Raw genomic sequence first — 23030 nt, 5'->3', positions numbered from 1 at the left:
TATTTATTTGTTTATTTCCAGATTTCCATCCTGCCTTTCTCCACAATGGGATTCAAGGCGGCTTACAATATTTCAAAAAAGACAAAATTAAAACATTGGTTACAAAGTTTTTAAAAAATTAAACAATACCAAGCTTAAAACATAGGTTAAAAACAACAGAGTTAAAACAGTAACATATGTTAAAACAGGATGGCAATGGCAAACCCCTCCGAAGAAACCTGTCATGATAGGTTCCCCTTAGGGTCGCTATAAGAAAATAAAAAGACTTCAAGGCACACAACAACAAACATATGTATTATATGGTGGTTTTTTTAATGTTGTAAGCCGCCCTGAGTCCCAGCCCTGGGAGAAGGGCAGGATGATGATAATAATAATAATAATAATAATAATAATAATAATTTACTAATTATTAATTTATTATTTTAATTTATATTTATAAATTATATAAATAAATTATGTGTGTGTATAAAATTATAAATTATATATTTATATATCAATATAATGTATAATATATTATATTATATATATTATATTATATTATATATTATACTAATATATAAATATATATATAATTTATATAATGTATAAATATAAATTAAAATAATAAATTAATAATTAATAAATTAATAAATTCATATTTATTATTTATATATATTTGTTTCTATTTATATTAATTTAATATATATTTTTATTAATTTATTATTATTATTATTATTATTATTATTATTATATTGTGGGGTATCCCCTCTTGTCCTCGAACATGGCGGACGCTATAAGCTGCGACACGGAACCCGACGTCTACATTAAACCCGTAGAGAGTGGAGCATCCTCTTAGGCTGAACCACTTAACTTGGCGGTCGATTGACTTAAAGCCATAGAGTTAGAAAACAGCAGGTGAAAGCATGCCACTTCTCATTCCGATTGACGTCCTCAGACCTCCAACTAGGCTCCGCCTTTCCTCTTCGGAGCCGTTCGCTCTAGGCTTTGTTTGTCCCGACTCTATCGCTCCCTCCCGGAAGTGACCACTCTCTCCCCTTTTCTCTCTGTTGTGAAGGATTCTATGAATACAAGAAGAGGCAGTTGGTGTTCGTTGGTCGCGCGCGCTCATGAATATTCAAGAGAGGCAATGAATATTAATCGTCCGCGTTCCTGAATATTCAAGGCAGGCAATGAATATTAATCGCCCGAGCTCATGAATATTCAATTGAGGTCATGAATATTAATCGCCCGCTGGACTCAGAGCCTGGGAGTGGTGTTCTTGTGGACTTTGCCCGAATCGAGTCCGGATTTGCTTCGCGTTCATGGCTCCCGGGAGAGCGGCGGGTGGCCGGTGAGCCTTTTGGGGGCTGAAGGGGATGGGGCAGGGGAGGACTGGGAAGGGAAGGAAGGAGTTATTCTTATAATCTGTCCCAAGGCTATGGGATTCTCGGTTTATTGTGGCCCAGAGCTCTTTCTCTGACAGAGAAGGCTAAACGTCTCACAAAACTACAGTTCCCAGGATTCCCTAGCATCGAGCCAGAGCACTTAAAGCGGTCTCAAACTGGATTGTTTCTGCAGTGTGTTTTGGACCCGAGTCTAAATTACCAGCTTTTTAGCCACTTTGACAACATTTCTGAAGAGCGAGGTAACAATGGAATAAATAATAACAATAATAACAATAATAGTCCAATGCTCAGACCACTAGACCATGATGCCTCCTGTCATCCTAATTTCAGCCTTAGTTGATATACCTTTGCATTTCCGAATCTGTCCCTTGCCTTTAAAAACCATGGGATTCCGTGGATTCACAGGAAAGTCGCTTTTATTGTTTTGAATGTTATATGTATTAATCTCTAATTGTTTTACCTGGAATATGCATCACCATTTTGTTCAGTCTTAATTGATTGTATGTACAGCACTGTGTCAATGTACAGCGCTTTATAAATAAAGCTTAATAATAATAATAATAATAATAATAATAATAACGGAGTCATTACAAATTGGCAGGCGATGAACCACTACGCCACACTGGCTTCCCATCATCATCATCATCATCAGCCATTGCATTCCCCATTGTATCATCATCATCATCATCATCATTATTATTAGCCAGGGTTCAATTTCCCACTTGGCTATGGAAACCCAGTAGGAGACTTTGGTACTCTCAGCCCCGGAAAACCCTGTTTCACGTTGTTGAAGGAATACAACAACAAATGTAAACAATAGTGTGCTTCATGTATACAGTTGCCCCTCCTTTCTTGTGGATTTGAGGTCCGTGGCCTTCAATATTCACAGAGGATGACTTCCATTATACGCACTCACAGGCACGCGCCCCATTCAAGCCTATGGGGCTTGAATATACGCAAGTCTCTGTTTTCGCAGAGGGGTCCGAAACGGATCCCCTGTGAAACCGGAGGGCCGACTGTATTATCTTTCTGTAATCCTCACAGCACTACCCTCTGTAAGGTGGGCCTGTACACTTGTCCCTCCACATTCGCTAGGCTTAGGGGCACAGGATTCCCATGAATGTGGAAAAAATGCAGACAACAAAAACAGTATGTTTTTCCCTGAGAGAACACCTCTCTGGGAAGCTCTAGGTCCTCCAGTGCAACTCTGTGGTCAGCATCTGATAGACATTGTCCATAGAATTGCTCTGGAGGAGCTACAAGGGCCTAGTGGAGTGTCCTCTCTAGGAATCTCTAGGTCCTTCAGTGTGACTTTTGGTTAAAGTTGGCCATAGAATTGCACTCGAGGACCTAGATATTCCTAAAGAAAACATACAGTATTAATAAAATCCGTGAATAATCAATGCCCCAAAAGTCAAAGCCGCAAATGTGGAGGGATGAGTGCAATATTATTCCCATACTTTAGGTGAGAGTGCTGAGATTGAAAATGGCTTGCTTGATGAATTTTTAAGAAGGGTTGCACAGTACCTCCCCTGCACTGAAGGAATGCAGAAGCATTTCTGGGCCTTCCAGCCTAGCTCTGGCATTCATGCATGCCCTGGCCATGCTCCCCTGCTCCTACCACCTATGGTAGAAACATTTCCCATTCATTTGGGCATTCAGCTGGCATAGGAAAGGGCTCTCTGTGCATGTGCATAGAGCCCCTCCATACAAAGGGCAGCCATGTCCCATGTCCCCTATTCTGTAGGATCCTAGATGTCCCCCATGAAAGCCTTCAATAAAAGTATAGTGTCTAGATCAAGAGAAGTAATAGTGCCACTCTATTCTGCTTTGGTCAGGCCCCACCTGGAATATTGTGTCCAGTTCTGGGCACCACAATTCAAAAAGGACATTGAGAAACTGGAGCATGTCCAAAGGAGAGCGACTAAAATGATGAAGGGTCTGGAAACCATACCCTACGAGGAACAACTTAGGGAGTTGGGGATGTTTAGCCTGGAGAAGAGAAGGCTATGAGGTGATATGATAGCTCTGTTTAAATATTTGAAGGGATGTCATATTCAGCAGGGAGCAAGCTTGTTTTCTGCTGCTCCAGAGACTAGGACACGGAACAATGGATGCAAGCTCCAGGAAAAGAGATTCCACCTCAACATTAGGAGGAACTTCCTGACAGCAAGGGCTATTCAACAGCGGAACACACTCCCTCAGAGTGTAGTGAAGTCTCCTTCTTTGGAGGTCTTTAAGCAGATGCTGGATGGCCATCTGTCAGGGATGCTTTGATTGGGATTTCCTGCATGGCAGAATGGGGTTGGACTGGATGGCCCTTGTGGTCTCTTCCAACTCTATGATTCTATGGCCCGTTACAAACGAGCATAAAAGTACGGACTGGGTCCGTACTAGGGTTAGGAAGGGGCGTCACTTCTTGAAATGGCGTACAAAATGGCGGCGCCCTATGCACATGGGTACCGCCATGACTACGTCACGACCGCGCCGCCTCTAAACGCGGCGGCGCAGTTGTGATGTAGTGGGTCCGCGTGAGTTTCTGCGGCCCCAGAAGGAGCTCTGTTTCGGAGGTTTTTATACAGAGGCTACATGGGAGTAATCTTGGGCAGTAATCTGTTGGGAGTAATTTTGATCATGAATTCCTGCATGGAGGGTTGGACTGTATGCCGCTTGAGGTCTCTTCCACCTCTATGTTTCCATGTTTCTGCTGTGTGTAGAAGTGAATACACTAATCCCCCCACATTCACTGAGATTAGGGACACAAGACCACCATGAATTTGGAAAAACTGCAAATAACAAAAACACTATGTTTTTACCTGAAAGAATACATGTCTGGGAATCTCTAGGTCCTCCATTGCAACTCTGTGGTCAACATCTGCCAGACATTGACCATAGAATTGAGCTGGAGGAGCTACAAATGCCTAGTGGAGTATTCTCTCTAGGAATCTCTAGGTCTTTCATTGTGACTTTGGGTTACAGTTGATCATAGAGTTGCACAGGACCTAGATATTCCTAGAGATAACATATTAATAAAATCCGTGACTAATCAAATCCGCAAAAGTCAAAGCTGTAAATGTGGAGGGATGACTGTACAGTACTGTGTGAATACTGTGCAAATACTGCATAGTTATTTTCTGTGACAACGAAGTATATGGAATGGATTTCTTCCTATACATGCAATTGAGATGTGTGTGACTGTACCATGTGTTAAGTTGGAGCTAGCCAGTCTTTCAGTGGGTTCAGGAACAGGAGTGCCATTCCTGAGACTCTCTCCCTCAAAGTATAGGTGGACTAGTATGGTCTCTTGGGGTGGGACATCTGGTGTAGATACAGTCTGAACTTTAAAATAACTGTCCAAAGTGCTGAACCTTGCAGGGAGGGATAGTGTTCCACATCATGGTTGCTTCCTTTAAAGTCTGGAGTAAGTTCCAGACAAGTCACTGATCTGCAGACATGGAAGACACCTGGCAATAAAAGCTTTAGAGTGAGTACAGTAACAGTTAAATGAGAAACAGGGGTGGGCGGGTGTCTACCCTATGAAAAGAGAACATACTAGGGGTTTAAATGTCTATAAATGGTGGGTGTCTAAGGCTGCACATTCTTCCTGAGATTGATAAACATAGGCCCTATACAGACAGACCAAAATAAAGCTGCTTCAAGTCACTTTGGAGGTATGGTGTTTCAATGATGCATGAGTCCTAAGAGTCTGGAAGCTGCACTCCAGTCCTTAGGACTGGAGCGTGGCTTTGGTGCGGCTTCTGGACTCTTAGGACGCATGTATCATTTAAACAGCATACTTCCAAAGTGACTTGAAGCAGCTTTATTTTGGTCTGTCTGTATCAGGCCATAGAGTCATTGCCACTTAATCTGCCTTTAACTGCATAGTTTTGGTGGTTAAAAGAGTAGTAAAGGTAAATTATTTTCCATTCTTTCAATGCATCCTTCTCATGGGTGACACAGGGATTTTATCTACTTTAGTAAGTGTGAGAGCAAAACTTGAAATGAATCTAAGCTTGGGAAAATACATGTTTGCACTACAGCTTCCAGAAAAGCCCTGGCTACATTAACCACTTGTCAAGGGATTGTGGAAGTTGTAGTCCAAAGAGCTTTTTCAAGCACTGATGAGAATGGTAATCATTCCATAGTTAAATGGGCCTAAGAGATATATAGTGTAGGGAGCAGTTTTATACCTTTATAAGCACAATTGAAAGAGCATGGACATGTGCATAAGGCTTTCGAGATCTCCAGATGTCTTCATCATGGCAAACAAGAGCTTTCAGAAAGTAGTGTCACCTCTTAGATTACAGATTGAGCATGCTTTTGATGTTAAAGTTTGAAATATCCTAATCTTCTTATTTCTGCTGCTGGAATGAAAACTCAGGCTCTTCTTATGTCAGTGGTGAAAATAGCTGAACAAAATCAGTACAGCTGGCAAATCTATTTGGGATGTTTTTCTAAATGCTGATACTGCAGCTTTCTTGGAGAAGGAAACAGGAAATGATCAACGGAAGGATGGAGAAGGCAATCACTATTTCTTGTTGCAAATCATTCATTTTTAAAATAAACAGCTTTATTTAGTGCTATCTCAGAACTTCATATGAAGTCAGAAGAAAAGAAGCTATACAACATTCAAAATATAAAAGTGAAGAGACTTTAATCACACAATAAAGAAAATAACATCAAACAATGCTAAAGTCTTCAAAAGCAAACCACTTCATGCAAAGCTATCCATCACTGTTTAATCCAGGAAGAATTTTCACAATAAAGGATCAGGACAGAAGATCTCTCAAGAGAGTGCCATGCATTGTTGTTGGTAGAATGTACATGTTACTGTTTAAATTACAGTACTCAAGAAAGGGCCACCAAGTATCATAAAAGGAGTTGTCTGTCTTATTATTTTTCAACCGGGCAAGGAAGCGGGAGCTGCGACGGCTAGAGTAACGTTGGCGGAAACACCTTCGCTTAGACGACAAGACTCTCCTAGCCCAACTGTTAGAGGACTACGGAGAGGCGATACGAGCAGCAAAGAACTCGTTCTATGGTGCTCGTATCGCGTCCGCGGAGTCGCGTCCAGCAGAGTTGTTCAGAGTAGTTAGGGAGCTAACACAGCTCCCTACTGCCCTGAACCAGATCCTTGAACCTTCTAAGGCCTGCTGTGACCAATTTAACAACTTCTTCGCGGATAAAACTTCTCGGATAAGCGAAGGTCTTAACGCCGACATTCAGGCAGAACCTAGAGTAGAGGTATCCAGGGCCTCCGTGGACTTTATTAAACTGGATCGGTTTGAGTTGGTAAGTACCGAGGATGTGGACAAGATCCTCGGAAGTGTTCGGAAGACAACCTGCTCTCTCGATCCCTGTCCCTCGTGGCTAGCAGCCCAGGGGGGACCGGTTGTAACTTTATTGTTACACCGGATTATTAATACATCTTTGAGGGAAGGGCAATTTCCATCTGCTCTTAAATTGGCCATAGTAAAACCTTTATTAAAAAAGCCCTCCCTCGTCCCCCTGGTGTATAACAATTATCGGCCAGTTTCACTGCTGCCATTTTTGGGGAAGGTGATTGAGAGGGCGGTTGCAATCCAGCTTCAGGGGGTCTTGGATGAAACGGATTATCTGGACCCATTTCAAACTGGCTTTCGGGCGGGCTACGGGGTTGAGACGGCCATGGTCGCCTTGGTCGATGACCTCCGTCTGGGCATCGACAGGGGAAGCGTGTCCCTGCTGGTGCTCTTGGACATCTCAGCGGCTTTCGATACCATAGACCATGGTATCCTTCTGGGGCGCCTGGCAGAGGTGGGAATCGGGGGCACTGCGCTCCAGTGGTTCCGGTCCTACCTCTCCGGGAGGTCCCAGATGGTGCAGCTGGGAGACGTGTGCTCCGATGAGAGGGCCCTTAAAACTGGGGTCCCTCAAGGAGCCATTCTGTCTCCCATGCTATTTAACATTTACATGAAACCGCTGGGAGAGATCATCCGGAGACATGGGGCGCGGGGTTATCAGTACGCTGATGACACCCAGATAATTTTCTCTATGTCTCCGACTGATGCAGTGACTGAGGATGGCGTCTCTCCTCTCGTGGCCTGTCTAGAGTCAGTAATGGGCTGGATGAGGGAAAACCGACTCAAGCTGAATCCAGAGAAAACGGAGGTACTCGTGATAGGTTCCCCTGGCCCAGGAATGGAGGTGGTTCCACCTGTCCTGAACGGGGTCACGCTCCCTGTGAAGGACTCCGTGCGCAGTCTGGGGGTGCTTCTTGACTCGTCCCTTCACCTGACTGCTCAGGTGAATGCGACGGTCAAGAGCACCTGTCATCAGCTTCGGCTTATTCGCCAGCTGCGCCTATACCTGGCCCAGAGGGACCTTGAAACTGTGGTACACGCCCTGGTAACCTCGAGACTGGATTTCTGCAATGTACTCTACATGGGGCAACCCTTATACCAAACCCGGAAGCTTCAAATGGTGCAGAACATGGCAGCCAGGCTGGTCACTGGTACATCCAGGGCCAGCCATATAACACCGGTATTAAAAGATCTCCATTGGCTGCCCATTCGCTTCCGGGCGCAATATAAGGTGTTGGTGATGACCTATGAAGCCCTAAATGGCTTGGGCCCAGGATACCTGAAGGACCGCCTCTCCCCATACATTCCGCCCCGCACCCTCAGAACATCTGGGCAGCAATTACTTAGGGTTCCCGGGGCGAGATTCGTCTCCACTTCCAGGAGGACTTTTTCCATCGCCGCCCCGGCCCTTTGGAACACGCTGCCCATAGAGCTCCGCTCAGCTACCTCCCTGGCCCAATTTAGACGGGACTTGAAGACCTACCTGTTTAGGATAGCATTCCCTGAATAAGGTCCCATATGCCCCCCCTGCCGCACTGGCAATGGGTTTGGCTAACCTGGGGCTTTTTGTTTTTTGCTTTTATGGTTTATGTAATTCTTGTATGATTTTAATGTCTACTGTTTATGTATTTTAATTGTTGTAAACCGCCCTGATCTGATGGAAGGGCGGTATATAAATAAAAATTTTATTATTTATTATTTATTAACCGTCGGCCGGTTTCCCCCATAAAGCCTAACCCTCACATTCAATGTTTTAAGTTTAATTTTTGAAAGTTCTCATTTTAGCCTCAATAAATGAGTTGAAAAGTCAAGTTATTCAGTGAGTTATATCTTACGAAGAGGCTTAGATAAACAAATGATTTTCTATAGATCTCTATATTTAGCTATCAAGAGGTTTATTATTATTCTCTCTGCTTGTGCACAAAATCCTTTTTTTTTTTTCATGTTCCCCACACAATAAGCTGATGGAGAATTGGGATGGAAATGTGATTGCTGGAATGTCTCATTGGTATTTTTTGTAGGCACCTATCCTCAGATTTCTCCTGAGTATGAAATTGAGATCCATATCCTAGGTTTTGCTTCCTAGGTAGTGCTTTGGTATGTTTCCAGCTGATGCTATCTTAGGTCTTCAGAGGAAATGTTTTTATCAGGTATGGATCCTTCATGATTGTGGCTATTTTGGAATGAAACCCTCCCCCTCTTGTTACTTTTCCTCTTCTAGAGAGACTATTTCGTAATTTCATTAGGTTTCACCTTCAAGGTATCTGTGTAAATAGGGCAGAACTGAGGTTTTGTGTGATGTTTGCTTGCTTTATCTCCTTTTTAATCTTGTATCCATCTCTTCTAGGCCCCGGCCCCGGCTAGACTGGCAATTTCTCCAACGTTTTTTAAAGATCCAAACTATTTTATTTCCTACATGCTCCTCCAAGAATACACTGATGTTCCTAACCTTGTTGGGAGTTGCCCTTTTGGGTAAGTGAATCAAGGTTTGAGATACTGTTTCCTCCCATCATGACTCTTGATTCCACTCTTTTTATGCTAGCACTCACTTACTGCTCATTCTTTTTCTGTTGTTGTTTTTTCTTATCACCCTAGAGCAGCTGGTCATTTATCAGGTGGGGCTGATCCCCAGTCAGTATTTTGGAGTTCTGGGAAGCAAAGACTTTTATGGATTCCAAAAAATAACCACACTTGCTCTGATGCTCATTGTATTGAACTCTATGGTAAGAGAGCCCTCTTCTTATATAAATGTGTGTGATTTTATGTTGGAAAGAAAACTAGAATGCATGTGATGCCTCTAACCCAGAATTTGTCTGATCACACAGGTACAGGTACATCAGAGGTGGGTGACCCTTTAGCATCTGGTGCTGTTTTTTGTGCCAGACCTTGACTGCCAAACGGAATAGGAAATGTCCAGAAGGTCATTTCCACTTTACAAACTAAACAAAATACCTTCATTTTTTAACACAAGTTAAATGTGGGGAGACTCCTTGTTTTAGAAAAGAATTGTGCCTCTCAAAAGCATAGTACATCTGGTTTTATTTTTTTAAAATATGTGAGGGAGAATTGCTCAAGTGTGAGTTTTGAGGCCTGCAAAAACAGGCTTTACAGGCCATGATTTCCACCCATAGGACATAACCTGATTACTAAACCATGTGTTATACTGATCCCACTTTTTAAAAAGTATACTTCACCTCCATCAGATAATTGCCTTTACACACAAATTAAAGGAAAGAGGAGGACCACTTTGATCACTTACCTTATCCTTATTTGAGGCATGTTTCCCCCCCCCTTCCAAAACACTAAAGGACTAACATCTTTAATATACAACTGATTGATCACTCTTAATAGAATGTCCATGGCATAGAACTAACCTGAGAAATAGATTTGAATCTTTCAGTTACCACTTCAAAATGGACTACAGTTTGGTCTTCCACTCCTTTTAAATCCAGATCTGCATTAATTAGAGAAAATTTTACACAAGTAGTATTTGACTCCAGTGAAGCTAGCCAGAATGGTTAAAATATTTCCTCCAAATGTTGAAGTGGTTGTAATAATAATGGCACATTTCGACACATGTTGCTAGACTGCCCCAAAATCAACACATTTTGGCAATTGGTACTTGAACAAATTTCATTGATTACCAACCAAGAAGTAAAATTATGTCCAGAAATGATTTTTTAAATCAATATATGTAAGCATGAACTCAAATTTGAGACATAAAAATCTCATAGATTTCTTCACAATAGCAGCCCATGTAGAAATTGCCAGATGTTGGAAAACAGGAGACATGTCTCTGGATATGTGGTGGAAAAGGGTATTGGACTTATGGTTACTTGAAAAACTGTCTGACAGAATGGCAAGTTTCGTAGGATGACCAAAATCAGGATTTTTCATGGTTAAATGGTTCCCACACATTGACTTTGTAACTAAAGATAGAAACAAGAGAAGACAACCTCTATCCCTTCTGAACCTTTGGTCAGACATTCTGGACCAGATTTACACAAAGACAGCACTGGACTTTAAAATGACTGCTTACATTGAGCAGAATCCAAGAAGGAGACCCGCAATATAATTCAAAGTTGTATGAGATGAACTGTTTTATTTTGGTTTATCGTTGTGTCATGTTTTGTACATGGTTGTTTACTTAAAATAAAAATGTTTTCAAAAAGTATACTTCACACGACCACTTCTAATATGAAAGAAAAGTAGTTGCACATGAAGGTACTCTGGGTAGAGTGTCTGCCACTAGAGTGAGTGTAGTGTACACTAGAATGGTTCTGTGTAATGCTGTGGACTTGCATTGTGGTAAGCTTGCCAAAGGAGCCGTCCACCACTAATAAGTGATATCAGAGCTTGGAAAAACTATCTTTTTGGACCACAATTCCTAGAATTCAGCAGCCAGTTTCCCCCAGATGTGGAATACTCCTTGTGGTGTTATTCCATCATAGGGGACTCATAAGAGACCATTAAGGTTGGAGTTGCGGTCTCAAACTGGATTATTTCTGCTGTGTGTTTTGGACCTAGGATTCCTTCACTAAATGCAGCCATTTAAGTGTTAGATTCTTCAGATTTCCTCTGCTTAATGTTTCTGCTGTTATGCTGTTACTCCTCATTTTTGAGTCTCACTTTTGTTTCTCTTTCTCTTTTGTCCCCTTTTCAGTTAAAGAGTTTTGACCAATTTATCTGTAACTTGATGTATTTGAACTGGAGAAAGACCCTCACTGAATACCTCCATGGCTACTACTTCCAGGGCCAGGTGTATTACACTTTGAATATTCTGCATGAGGAAATTGATAATCCGTAAGTGTCTGAGTATCTTCTGTATGAATCCTGTTTCTTTCAAACTTGTTTGGACTCCATCCCATTTCGTGCCTCATAGGGAGTTGGCTTATACTCTTCATCAGTAAATTATTCTCTCCCTTTAGGTATCAGAGGGACTGATTGAATTTTTATCATATAAGTGGTTAGTGGTTAGTTCTTTGAAGAGAAGATCAATTGACTCAATTACTGGAAGGTTTGTCAGTGGTTAAGTAAATTCTGTTCATTCAATGAGTCTACTCTAGATGAACAATAGGATTTAGACCACTTTGTGCTCTGTGTTCCAGACACTATATTTAAAACTGAAGTATAAAAGGCAACATCAAATATTTGTTTTGGACATGTAGCAATTCTATTAGTGGGGAAGAACAACGATAATAGTGACAAGATGCCAGGAAGGTCCAAAGAAAATTAACCACCAGTAGAGTTTGCTTCAGAGAAGTATTTCAGTTTAGCAGTTTCATAACACATTTTGGAACACCATGTTCACATCAACAGAATGTTTCTAGGCAAGTATGAATCTGCTGTAAATGTTTAAAGCCTTCCTGTCGCCCTTTACAAGTTGTGACTTTATTTCCCCTTCATGTAAATTGAAAGTCTACAAATGTGGAAACTGTTATGTTTAATGTGAGGTAGATCTTTAATAAAAGCAATATTCTGTTCTCCTATAACTTTGTCTTCCTGTAATTCACCACTCATTAAAATAAGTTCTGTGAGTGGCTGACAAAAAGTTTAAAAATATACAGTAATAAATACAGTAGAAACCAACATTCTTTGCAAATTGCCTCCCTAAAAGTTTCTTTTAAAATCTTTATCTATGCAGCAGTGACATCAGTGTGGTTTCTGTTTTGCTGTAGTATTTGAAAAGGAAAGAACAGTTTTCCAAAGTTACCAGGAGCCAAGGTATGTTTCTGACTGGAAACATATATCTCAAAAGTAATTACTTAGTTAAAAACATATTCACAAGTCCAAAAACTGAAACATTGTCCAACTGTATGGAGGAACTCTGTTCTAACATATTAAATTTTGTATCATTTTGTTGTAGCTGTTATAATGGTGCATACCATTTTAAATTGTGTCTTCATTCTACAGAGACCAACGAATCAGTCAGGATGTGGAGAGGTTCTGCAAACAACTCAGCTCTATGGCCAGGAAGGTGATCATTTCACCTTTCACCCTTGTTTACTACACCTATCAGTGCTTTTACAGGTAAGAACAGTCGTCAGTCAAGGCAGGCATGGGTTAGTGGGTCTGGAGGCCAAGGCTTCATCCCCAAGACTTGTTGTGGGCCACACTAAGTCCTAAAAATGAAATCAGAAGTGGCCAGAAGTCCAATTTTGTCGTGGTCTGAAAAAAAGCTTATGTCTAATTTTCAGAAGATTAGAGTAAGGATGCAGATATTGTTATATAGGATTTGTATTTCTAAAAAGCTTCTTTCTGCAAGCAGATAAAATCCTTTTTATTCCGACACGCCTTAGAGAATATATATATTTTAGGGAAAACAGTGCTGGACTTTTATTTGATGCTGTTAGTATGTAAAAGTTCATGTGTTCACTGTTTTTAATTTTATAATGGCTTGATTGCTTTTTATCTTTTGTATGGTGTGAATCTTTAACTATATTTGTTTTAAATTTTGTAACTTGCTTTGAATCCCAAATTGATAAGAAGATGGGATATAAATATAACAACAACAACAACTTGGAGGAACTTGATTCTCCTTTTATTAATGAAAAATTGGGGGGGGGATGGGGGGGACTTCTTGGAGTTCCAGAGGTTGAAAAATCAGTCGGGGCTATGTGTTTAGCTGAGAGGTCAGCCAGCAAGAATGGCTCTGTGTGTAATCTTTTATAAATAGACCTAATGATAATAGTATGAAGAGCATGCACATGGAAAGCCTGTGGTTCTCTCAGTGTTCTTGAATGCCAATTCTCAATAGCCCCAGCAAGCCATAGCAAACAGCCACACTTTGCACGGTTTAGTACTTAATAATCAGTAGCTGAAAATGTTGCTTCTTCAAGAAGAATTCTAACCAGGAAACCTCAATTGCAGTAGGATGTAGTGAATTTGTGAAGAAGTACACTTCTTCAGAACTAAGCTGTCTGCTCTGTTGCACAGTATTAGTAAACATTTAGAATGCTATCTGACAAAGGCTAGTGACATACAGCCCACGGGTCAAACACACTTCCTGTTCATTTTTTTCAGCCCTGCAGGAGTCCGTTGTTGTTGTTGTTGTTGTACTGCCCTCATGGTGACCCTGTGGATGAGACATCTCCAAGTATTATCCCTATCTTCCACTACTCTCCTAGATCCTGCAAACCCATGCCCATTGCCCCCGATTGAATACATCCATCTGGAATGAGGTCTTCCCCTCCTTCTTCTACCCTCTACCTTTTCTTATGATGTCTTCTAGAGTTGCTAAATTTCTTAGCTTTGAGTTTTCTCTTTAAAGCACATATTCCCCCTTTGAAATAAGTCTTTCTTCAAAGGAAAGAAGGCAGTTTTAGAGGGAAAACCATCTTTTTTCATTGCTACAGTAACAAATTTGGCTTTAGTGATGATGCAGCTCCTAGTAGGTTCATGAGATGCCTATGCTCTCTTGACCCTAAGAAGTTGCCCAATAATAACAAATCATCTAGTTACGTGACTGTTGTCATGGGGAACATAAACAGTAATTTTCTTCCTATCTAGAAGATAGCAGAGATTATCTTTTAATTGACTGGTAAAGTAGCTTTCCATTGACAGATTTGGTAACCTCACTACATTTCTCCCTTTTAGCACTGGCTGGATGGGTCCAGTGAGCATCTTTGGCTATTTTTTCATTGGAACCATTGTCAACAAGATCTTGATGAGCCCCATTGTTTCAAAACTGGTGCTTCAGGAGAAACTGGAAGGTGATTTCAGGTGAGTGCATGGGACAGGTCTTTGATGAAATTATTTCTCATGTGGTGATACTCTAGTATTGGTTAAATACAATAGCATCCAAAATCTACAAAACAGTGATACTCTTATTCAAGCAACCAAAATGCTAAAAATACATGATGCAAGCTTTTGAAGCTCCACTTGCTTCTTCATCAGGCATAGGTATTAAAAATCATATAGTCACAGGCCTGTCTAACAGAAAGGGTTATGACCTCACAGGCAATGGAGACATCTTGGATCTTCTCAGAGGAAGTACCTTTTTGTACTGCTAATACAAATCAAATTTTATCTCCTATATCTTTGGAATGCTTTGTTCCCAGTTTCACATGACCAAAAGGAAGAGGGGCCTGCCTGGATAGATATCCCTCTACACCTTCTCAACAGTACAACACTATCTTGACAAAATGCAGGCCTGTGTATAACATTGCCATTTTTTTAATTACTTTATTGTGTGGCTGCTCCAGCCGCAATCCACCTGGGACCTTGGTGACTGCATGGCCTGCTCTCCAAATGGGCCATCGTGGTGGTTACAAGCAGGCCACTGGCAGGAGCCTTGGAGCAGCTTCTGGTCACTTCAGGGGTGTGCATCATCTGAATGCCATGCCCCCAAAGCAGCCAGAAGCTGGTCTTTTTGGCCCATTAGTTTCAGACCTTAGTTATACATTTATATAAGAAATAGATTTGCTTTTCTAGGAGATGCTGCCAACCTAGTGCCTGAGTGCACAACGGCATCCCTTCCCAGGTGTGTTATACAATTCCTATGCCCTCTTCATTACTAGCCCTAGTTGACCTAGGCTCAACCTAAACAGGGTCATTGGGAGAGGAGAGAAAGATAAAACTCCTTTCTCTTCACAGCAGCCCTGCAGCTGCCAGGCGCAAGTGTGCATGTACACATATGTGCACATAGTCCCCAGCCAATGCCAAGGGCCCTTACACATTACAGTTAAATACTATGATATCATTTTAACTGTCATAGCTACATTCTAAGGAATCCTGGGATTTGTAGTTTGGTGAAACAGTAGAGCTCTCTAGTAGATAAATTAAATACCCCTCCTTAAACTGCAAATTCCAGAATTTCATAAGATGGAACCATGGCAGTAAAGTGGAATCCTAGTGCTATAATTTTGTAGTGTGAAATAGGCCTAGATGTGGACCCCAGAGAAATGGTTTCCCACTGAAGCAGATCTTTTCTGTGCCTTCTACAGGTTTAAGCATATGCAGCTTCGAGTAAATGCTGAATCCGCAGCTTTTTACAGGTAAGATGATTCCTCTGTTTTAAGTGTCTGGACTAGCTTTCAAGCTCCTGAAGGCAAAGGGAAAAGAATACACTGATGCATTACTTGTCTTGTCTTCTATATTCCATTTCCTATGTTTTCTGCCAAAGGCTTGGTCCTGTTATGTTCTTACTATCCAGCCTTACCTCTGTCTTCAGTATCCTAAAACAGATTGCAGGCATTGGGCCTGCAGGTTTTCACAAAAGCAAATTCAGAATGGCTCCATAAGCCTGAGTACCATATAGCACATCCCTTCATGATAGCCTTTCTCAAATCTACTGCTCACCAGATATGTCAGACTATGATCCCTATCATTCACAGAAAGCATAGCTATTAGAACTCCTATAACACAACTGGAGGACACCAGGTTGAGAAATATCTAAACACCAGGTTTGAATATCTAAATTAATAATGTAGGTGTCCGAGTTTACAACCTAATGCTTAAGGTTATGTTCTACTCTCTCATTATTTAATTTGTTTCGCAACATATGTGCTGTTGTTCTATACTTTAGAAAATCTTAGTAGCCTGATGGCATGTCAGTATGAAACTTCTTCTGCAATCTGTTCTGTTTTCAAACTAATAAAAATGAAAACAGAACAGCCATTTTTGGCTCAGTTTTTAGTCCTTGAAGTCCCTCCAACCAATCGCCAGAAAAAATAGTGATGTTTGGTACAGCGTGAGAGATGTGACAGATGTATTCAATAAGCAATCTGTAACTTTATCTTCAATTTCTGTTTAATAAATTATTATTTTTGTGTTATACACATGATCCTCTGAAATGCTAGATATTGGAAAGTTGAATTCAGACATGATGTCTGTGGGGGTTGCAGTGAATAAAGAGTGGTGGTGTCTAGCAAAGGAAGAAGATAAATAAAATCTCACACCGGAACCATGAGGGCGTGTATGTAGTCCCCACAGTGAGTGGCCATGGGAGAGGAGGAGGTCCTTCCATTGGTAGCAGAGGTGGGGATAAGGGAAAGCCCTTATATTTGGTAGCGGTGATTGAGATAAGTCCACACCATTGCTGGCAGCGGAGGGATAGGAAGAAATCCTCACACCTTTCTACATGCACAATTTTGGTTAAACTGTTCTGAGCACAAACCAGTTAATCTCAAGATACTTTGTTTCATTTGCAGTGGTCCCTCTGCATTAGGGTTGTTAGGGGTGAAGGACCCTTGTGAATGTGGAAAAACCACAAATAATAAACCACTATTCTTTTTACTTAAGAGATCACCTTAAGTGATCCTCCAGTGCAACTCTGTGGTCAGCATTTGCCAGACGTTGATCATAGAATCATGCTGGAGGACCTACAGATGTCTAGAGAAGTGTTTTCTCTAGGAACTTCTACATTCTCCAGCACAATTTTATGGTCAACTTCATGCAGAAATTGTGCTGGAGGACTTAGATTCTTAGAGAGAACATACGGTATTAATCAAAACTGCAAATAATCACATTCACAAAAGTTAAAAATGCAAATTTGGAGGGGCAACTGTAGTTTCATTTACATTTCAGAGTTCCAGTTACTCCATGGGAGTGTAGCTGTCATCCTCTCTCTCTCTCTCTCTCTCTCTCTCTCTCTCTCTCTCTCTCTGTGTGTGTGTGTGTGTGTGTGTGTGTGTGTTTGTACACACACACACACACTGCTGTCCACCAAGTTATTGGAAATTAGATAAAAGTAAGAAGTCTAGATTATTGCTTTTCTCTGCATTATTATTATTTTAGTTATTCAGCTCTCAGTACAAAGTATGCATGTGAGCAGGACAGAAAATGCTTGTGAACAAGTACCTGATTAACAATGGAAGGACATGGAGGAGGAAGATGGGCAAGTGGACCAAAATGCATGAAATACACAGTTCTTGTACTGTTCCACTTCTTGCCACTTGAGGTCGCTGGTGTCATTGAGAAGCTCACTAGAAATACATGAATTTAAGAGCCTTGAACTCCTTTGATCCAGAACAGTTATTCCCAAACTTTGATCCTCAAGCTAACAAATTTGGCATTGGTGATAATGCAGCTCCTAATAGGTTCATGAGATGCCCATGCTCCCTTGACCCTCAGAAGTTGCCAATAATAATAACAGAACGGCAGAGTTTGGGAATCACTGATTTAGAACAAGGTGAGACCCATTATAGGCCAAAACGCCTGAAGGGCAAGCAGGTACCTAGCCTCATTGTTTGTGGCCTTCTGCATGCCCAGTGAATTCTGGGTCTGTCCAAACATTTCTTGTACAGATTAACTATACTGTGTTGATTTGCAGAGCTGGTGAAGTTGAGCACATGAGAACCAATCGCAGGCTACAAAATCTTCTGCTGACACAAAGGGAGCTGATAGGCAAAGAGCTACTGCTGTACAGTAAGCGCAAGTTTCTGGTCCCCCCCCCCCCCCCCTTAGCTCACAGGCAGCTGTGTAAACCAGTTCTAGCAGTTTCAGTCTCTCCCAGGACCAGGTCTTTTTGTAGACCTAATGTGCCATAATTGCCATATGTGATCACGCTACCTTCTAAATAAATAGAATAAAACAAAAAAATAAATAAACCATAAGGGATAGGATTGCAGATCAGATTGTTTTGGCAGCTTGACCCCATAAGCCTTGGCTGCACTTCATCATTACTCATAAGATTATTTTACTTACTTATGTAAGTATTTACATTCTACCCTTTATCACATGATTTTTAGAGACATCCAACACTGTAAGGTAGTCTAAAAGTAAGTAAAAATAAAGAGGCCTTTCACACTACACAATTATATTAGTATGATTCCACTTTAATTACCATGACAACATCCTATGGAATCCTGGAATTTGCAATTTAAGGAGAAGCATTTGTAATTCTCTGTCATTTTGTTATCTGAACTCTCAGGTGTCAAACCCATAGTCAGTATATATTAACCTGAGTATGAGAAACTGGATTTGCAATCAGACCTTAAATGGGCCAATTAAAATTAAGCACAATATCACACACACACACACACACCCCAAAAAAGTGACAATGAAAATCCCAAATTAAAATCCCAAATGGAGACCAGAATGATATTTTGCTGCCTTTATCCAAGGTGCCCCAGATTGGTCCATTTCTTACCCAGTTTCTTGCTGTTTGATCAACTATGCTGCATGATTTGTCATAAGTAGGATGTACCTCTGTGTAATTTTAAAAAGCAAAATAGGGAAGATACACTGTGAGGTGGCAATTAAGAGAAATTCCACTATAGGAGAGTGTCACATTCCCAAAGAAAGATGTGAGAGCTCCATATCAATCCATTGCTTAGGCATGTTTGGTTTTAATTTACTTACAGTTTAAATAGTAGGCAATCCTAACTAAGCATTGCTCTAGGAATTAGTGACCCTCACATCACTGTCAAGGATTTCCAGTTCTTAGAAGGAGATTCCTCTCTACAAAGATTTGTCTTTTTCTGTTTGGTCCCAAGAATGTAGTGTGATATAGATCTTGGCCCTGTCATTGAATCATAAGCTCCTTATTATTCACTGCCTCATGCTGATGTGTTTCTGCTCAGTTGGAATCAACACATTTGATTATCTGGGCGGCATACTGAGTTATGTGGTGATTGCCATTCCCATATTTGGTGGCATCTACAATGATCTGGATCCAACAGAATTGAGCTCCTTGGTTAGCAAGGTGAGTTTTCCCCCCGTGGGTGGGAAGTGGTCCTTTTTGGGGTTTATTATAGCATTATTTGCCTTTTCTAGCTGTCTGGGATTCCTGTAATAACTAATGAATGTCATAAACAAGAACCTACAGAGATTTCTTATATTGCAGGGATGGGTAACTACAGCATTGCACAAGGTTTTTTTTGGACTGCAGTTACTTCATTCCTAACCATAGGCAATACTAGTTAGGACTGCTGAAAAATGTAGGCAGAAAACATCTAGAGCGCTTATAGCTGCCCACACCTATCATATTGGAATCATGCTTAGAGCTGAAGTGTTCTGGATGGTAAATAAAGGGATACCATATCCTGGGAGAGGAAGAGATTACCAGATATGTGTGCATAATTCAATTATGTGGAGTACCTTTTGCCCTCCAGCAATAAGGTTTTATGGGAATTGTAGTCCAAAACATCTGGAGGTGCAGAGATTCCCTAGCCCTGATGAAAATATACAGTTTAAACATGTGTAGAATGGATAATTTGACCATTGAAAATCTATTCAGCATTGCCACTGCCATCTACAATTTTGTCTGTCACCTGAGTTGTAAAAGCTAGAAATGTGCCTTTAGGGTTGTTGGGGGTTTTGTTTTTTAAAGAAAGCCAAGATTCTCAGGATGTGGACCTCTCTGTCCCATAGAGCACAGAGATTTATACACATAGTGGAGAAAATTGCTCCCATAATGTTGCTGCTGTCCTGCATGACTGTGAAAATGATTGGATTAATAGCATAGCAGTTGATAGTAACAACCATTTCCCATAAGGCTAGACCAGCCTCTTCCGATCCAGTATGTAATGCGCATGAAGAGCATGTGGCCCTTCAGATCTTCTTGGGCTGCAACTACTGCAATCCCTTGACATTGGCTATGCGGGCTCGAGGGGATTGCTGCAACTTGTATTCTGACAACTTCTGAAGAGCTACACATTCCTCAGCTCTGGAAAATAATCCAACCCAAAGCATGTCACAAAAAGAGTCTAGATGTATGATAGAAACATGGCACCTGAAATGCTACAAAGGCTCCTATTTTATGGGAAAATATTGCACTGGTTTTTAAGGATGCCATTGCTTTATAATAGAAGCCCAGAATGAGAGGAACAAGAACACAAAGTCTTGCTGTCCAGAGGGCTTGGTGGAAGACTGTTAAACAAGCTTGTCATCTAGATGGTCATGAAGAAAAATGTTTTACTTCACCTGTTGTGGGGTAGACATCACTTTCCCCTGAAACTGAAGGGTGATCTAAGTCAATTCTTAGGGTAAATTTCTGTAGTTAAGACAAAGGTTTCTACCGGTATTTAAAAAGAAAGCTGCACTCACAGGCCAGGTTCCTATATAGTCTCAGTGTAATTTAAATCTCTGTTGGTGGAGTTATGCTGCACCAGCACAACAAAATCCCTATATTGAACTGCACTGTAGTGCAATGTATGAAAAACTGTGAATATGCATAACTGTCACCTTATTGTACAGTGCATTGAGACAGTGCACATTGACACACTATTCTATGTAAATTATTGCACATTTGCAATGGTTCTACATGCAGATCTCTGCTCCCATGGAGCAGGATATGACCATTCTACATTGTCCAAAATGCAAAATGTCATTCTTCATGCATAGTGCAACTTAAGTCTGCATATGTTGCCTACAGGATTCTGACCAATGTATGCCAAAGCACAGCCCATCAGTGGGATGAATGTCCCCCTCAGGCAGCCTCAACAAACAACAGACAACTTGTTGCAGTGGCCTTAGAATGAGAGGAAGAGTGCATCAATTAACACCCTGCCAAGGGACTCCAGGGTTGCTCTCATGCTGGGTTTTCACTCTATCCCATCTGAATAATGTAGATCTTAGAATCATAGAATTATAGAGTTGGAAGATACCACAAGGGCCATCCAGTCCAACCCTCTGCCATGCAGGAACTCCCAATCAAAGCATCCCTGACAGATGGCCGTCCAGCCTCTGTTTAAAGACCTCCAAGGAAGGAGACTCCACCACACTCCGAGGGAGTGTTCCACCATCGAACAGCCCTTACTGTTAGGAAGTTCCTCCTAATGTTGAGGTGGAATCTCTTTTCCTGCAGTTTGCATCCATTGTTCTGTGTTCTAGTCTCTGGAGCAGCAGAAAACAAGTTTGCTCCCTCTTCAATATGACATCCCTTCAAATATTTAAACAGGGCTATCATATCACCTCTTAACCTTCTCTTCTCCAGCTAAACATACCCAGCTCCCTAAGTCGTTCCTCATAGGGCATGGTTTCCAGACCCTTCACCATTTTAGTAGTCCTCCTTTGGACACGCTCCAGTTTCTCAACATCCTTTAAAATTGTGGTGCCCAAAACTGGACACAATATTCCAGGTGGGGCCTGACCAGAGATCATCTTGTTGCACCTTTGAGACTAACATAAATAAAGAAGTTAACAGCATGAGCTTTCGTAGACTTGCTACTTCTTCAGATGCCTTACTGGTTCAATTGGCCTTCATTTTCTAGTACAGCATTTGGTAAAAGTTTTGAAAGTGAAGAGACTTCTGCAGCAGTATTTTTTCCCCTTCCAGAATGCCTTTGTCTCTATTTACCTGATTGGCTGCTTTAGTCAGCTCATTGACCTCTCAACTACTTTGTCTGATGTGGCTGGGTACACACACAGGTGAGTCCTCTTTGTGGGCTGCTTGAAAGGCAGTTGTATGATTGTATGTATCTTTGTGTTGAACTCCAGAAGAACAAATGAAGCCTCTGCTATTCATGAATCCATCAAGGGCCATACGGCTCATTAGACTCTGTGAATCCCAGTGCACTTGCAGTTGTTCTAAGGTATCTTTTGAGAAGATACAGACAAGGAAGCACCTCCCTTCTGTTCAGACATAAAGGGCTGAACATTTGTAGTTATAATATCTAAGGCAGCCACAGAAAATAAAATCTGAAATCTTCCTCTTTGATCAGTTAGCTTCAGCTATCTTCAGGTGTCTTGGCCTAGTCATATCTAGCTATATACCTGTAGTTCAGGTATCCATTATGACTGCATGAACAATGTTATCTATTTTTGGTGTGTTATAATAAATTTTTAACTACCACTACTCTTTTAGAGGTCAGACTTCTTATCAGGCCTGTTGTGTTCAGTGTAGGGACTGCTTTGAGCATAGTACTGTAAATGGCTTTGGATCTGTGTGTGTGTGTTTTTTTAAAGAGCGCTATAGACATTTATTCAACAAATAAACATTTATTTATCCTCCCATCTTGTTTTCTTTCATTTAATGATTTCTGAAGAATTGGGGAACTGCAAGAAATGCTGCTGAAACTATTCAAGAAACAAAATGACTGTGAATTGCAAGCCAAATGGAATTTCGGCATGTGAGTAGCAATAGCTAGCGTCAGGTGTGGGATGTAGGCTTCCTAGCTGTATGTTTCTTGGGCTTTGTTTGTGTATGTATCTCCACAGGGTTGGGGGAGGGATAACTAAAATGATAGCTGAGCATTTTGGCATTTCTTCTGGAGTAATAGAATTATCTTGCAGCTCAGATGCATACTCCATTTTAGGTATCCTTCTGCCATGCTGTTTAGGGAAAAGAGCTGAGCCCTTCACAACAAACCTGGAAAGCTTCAAGATGAAGAAAGACCAAAATATCTTGAAGGCCTGAAGT

The 23030-nt window shown here is 41.1% G+C and overlaps 1 protein-coding gene across 1 annotated transcript in view; it reads left to right on the top strand.

Annotated features, from left to right (window-relative positions):
- The first annotated feature begins 1052 nt into the window (after positions 1-1052).
- The window catches only part of ABCD4 (ATP binding cassette subfamily D member 4), a 29740-nt gene continuing 7762 nt past the window's right edge, over positions 1053-23030 (top strand). The window contains exons 1-11 of the mRNA XM_089522195.1: positions 1053-1330; positions 9075-9199; positions 9323-9450; positions 11391-11530; positions 12641-12757; positions 14324-14449; positions 15673-15723; positions 18000-18094; positions 19252-19373; positions 21948-22039; positions 22657-22740. Of these exons, the coding sequence (XP_089378321.1) occupies positions 1302-1330; positions 9075-9199; positions 9323-9450; positions 11391-11530; positions 12641-12757; positions 14324-14449; positions 15673-15723; positions 18000-18094; positions 19252-19373; positions 21948-22039; positions 22657-22740 (1109 nt within the window). The 5' untranslated portion in view covers positions 1053-1301. The remainder of the gene's footprint in view (positions 1331-9074; positions 9200-9322; positions 9451-11390; positions 11531-12640; positions 12758-14323; positions 14450-15672; positions 15724-17999; positions 18095-19251; positions 19374-21947; positions 22040-22656; positions 22741-23030) is intronic.

The sequence above is a fragment of the Sceloporus occidentalis genome, unplaced genomic scaffold, assembly GCF_023333645.1.
Source record: "Sceloporus occidentalis isolate IW3139 unplaced genomic scaffold, rSceOcc1.0.p SCAF_4, whole genome shotgun sequence".
NCBI lineage: Eukaryota > Metazoa > Chordata > Lepidosauria > Squamata > Phrynosomatidae > Sceloporus > Sceloporus occidentalis.
Note: the sequence above shows the minus strand (reverse complement) of the source record. Positions and strands in the feature narration are given on the sequence as shown.